This window comes from Aedes albopictus, chromosome 1, assembly GCF_035046485.1.
Source record: "Aedes albopictus strain Foshan chromosome 1, AalbF5, whole genome shotgun sequence".
Taxonomy (NCBI): Eukaryota; Metazoa; Arthropoda; class Insecta; order Diptera; family Culicidae; genus Aedes; species Aedes albopictus.
Window position 1 is genome coordinate 69579199 of NC_085136.1, and position 2499 is coordinate 69581697.

A 2499-nucleotide genomic window follows, 5' to 3' on the forward strand; every position below is an offset into this window, starting at 1 on the left:
TGGAAGCCCGCGTCGCTGAACTGAGCTTGTAAGTATTGATTCGATAACAAATCCTTCATACAGACTAAGCCCTTACGTGCGGTGCCATACAGCAAGTATCTAAGATTCTGGAACGCTGATTCAGAATCATTATATGATTTCGATGCCTGAGTTCTCCAACAAACGATAGGTTTACAGACTGGGAGTTGCGATGAATTTGCTGAATTGTGATCCAGTTCACGGATTCGTAGCACGATTCTTGGTGATTTTGTCCACAAAATACACATTGTCGGCATAGGTGGACGGATTTCTCGGAGTATTTCTGATTGATTCTTTATTTTTACTTTGCGTTTTCGAACTCAGGGCATGATTCTACACCAAAAACGATCATCAGTTTACCGAGTTCGAAAATGCTGTGAACTAGTGTAATTGTCCGTTTCCACTTTAAATCAACCTTAAGTTTGCATGTAAAGTAATGATTGCTCTAAAAACAACCTATATCAGCATACAATAAGTCTTCAACACCGTGGTTACTTGAGATTCTCACAATTTTAGTCTAGTAACAGTAGTTATTCTCACAATGAACTTTAAACTGTAATCTGCAATCCCCCTGGCCTGTCATGAGCCATTTCTAGATAGTATCTAAACTCAAGAACAGTTTGGATGACCTAGGATATCCCGACTGATCTGTTATGGTCTATTAATACTTGAGAACACTTACTGGATATGATAGAATACAAATCATAGCTTTGTATAATGAAAGAAATTACCGTTACACCCTCAGACTTTAGGATCTAAATTCAAGACCAGTTTGGATAACCTAGGATATCCCGACTGATTTGATACTGTCTATTAACCTTTCAGAAGACTTACTGGACATGATAGATTACAAATCGTAGCTTTGTATAATGAGAGACGTTACCGTTACACCCGTAGACTTAAGGATCTAACTCAAGAATAGTTTGGATAACCTTGGATATCCAGAAAAAAATATTCTGCCTAATATTATATCGTTTTTTTTTTCAAGCGTTATTATGAAGTTTTTTCTACGTTTTTCTGTAGTTTTGGTGGTCAATAGCATAATGATCACCAAAACTACAGAAAAACGTAGAAAAAACTCCATAATAACGCTTGGAAAAATCCAGCTTCAAAGGGTTAAGAAAGCTACTTATCGAGCTCTTTTTGCAATCTCTGTAGTACTTGACAGAATCAGTTTTTTAGGCATACCTCACGATTTTTTGTTGGATTTCTCCGAATATCTGTCGAATTCCTCCTCTCAAAGTCCTTAGAAGAACTATGATAAATTTATTGCAATTTACGACAGATTCCTTTCATGGACAAGAGTTCTAGAAAATTCTCAGCGAGATTTTCGCGATTAGTAGCGATGAGAGAAGGCATATCTGCGTCTTCACATCCAATTCACATCTCCCGCTTTCATCCCGCAGGGAAAATCACCGGCTCCGGATGTTGACCCGCTCGAACCGGCTCTCGCTGATGCATTTCCAGATCAGTATTCCGAAGGCGATTCTCCGAACGCCGGTCAGCGGTCGCCGGCGGGAACACTACTGCTACGAAATCCGAATATCGCCGAACGGAACGGCGGCGTCGGGCACCGAAGCAGAATGCTGGTCCGTCTTCCGGCGGTACAGCGAGTTCTATCGGCTCCACAAACGGCTCCAGAAGGAGTATCCCAGCGTGCGAACGCTGGACTTTCCACCAAAGAAGAAGATCGGCAATATGGTAAGGTTAACTTGTCCTCTAGTCTTTGTGTAAACTACTAACGTGACTTCCTCCCTCTCGAAGAACGCCCAGTTCGTGGAGCAGCGCCGCCAGCGGTTGCAGGTCTACCTGAACAGTCTGTTCATAACGACCCTGCCGGAAGTGTCTGCGTGCAATACGCGGTCGCAACTGGAGCGGGCCTTTCCATTTCTGCGTGATGCCGTGCTGTAGTGACGCTGAATAAAATCTAAGAAAGCTGGTCCTAATCTCGGCGAAGTGAGATTCCGGACGCCAGCCTCGCGCGATTGAAACCCTGATATTTTGTATACCGATCATCAGAACTTTTTGTAAGTAGCCCCATATACCGCACGCTTGAATGCGGACACGGATTTCATGTTTCGATGTGCTGCTGACTACACTGCGTGTTACGGTGTTAATCGAGCAACCTTTTGGGACAAAGTGTGATTGAATACTAGGATATTGTAATTGTATTGGAACTGTTGTACGTAGTGAAAGTACCGGTGAATAACATTATCATCAAAACCGTAAAATAGAGAATTGTGTATGAATTGTGATGACCTGGCCATGGCACCTAGGTAATGGGTAGTACGCTGATCGCCAGAAATTTCTTGGTCTATCTTGCTGCGTGGGAAATTCAGGCAAGGAATCGCTCAAGAAATAAGAAAGCGCCGTTTTATTCCGGTTCCTAGTACGGAGCTGAAGCGAAACGTCAAATCAAATGGGGCTTGCTGTGTTAAATTTCTTGACCATTCCGGCCACGGAATAATTAGGCACTGAACG

The 2499-nt window shown here is 42.8% G+C and overlaps 1 protein-coding gene across 1 annotated transcript in view; it reads left to right on the forward strand.

The window, feature by feature from the left end:
- The window catches only part of LOC109410343 (sorting nexin-29), a 20567-nt gene extending 18304 nt beyond the window's left edge, over positions 1 to 2263 (forward strand). Inside the window, exons 3-5 of the mRNA XM_062845180.1 lie at positions 1 to 28; positions 1425 to 1719; positions 1783 to 2263. Of these exons, the coding sequence (XP_062701164.1) occupies positions 1 to 28; positions 1425 to 1719; positions 1783 to 1929 (470 nt within the window). The 3' untranslated portion in view covers positions 1930 to 2263. The remainder of the gene's footprint in view (positions 29 to 1424; positions 1720 to 1782) is intronic.
- The last annotated feature ends 236 nt before the right edge of the window (positions 2264 to 2499 follow it).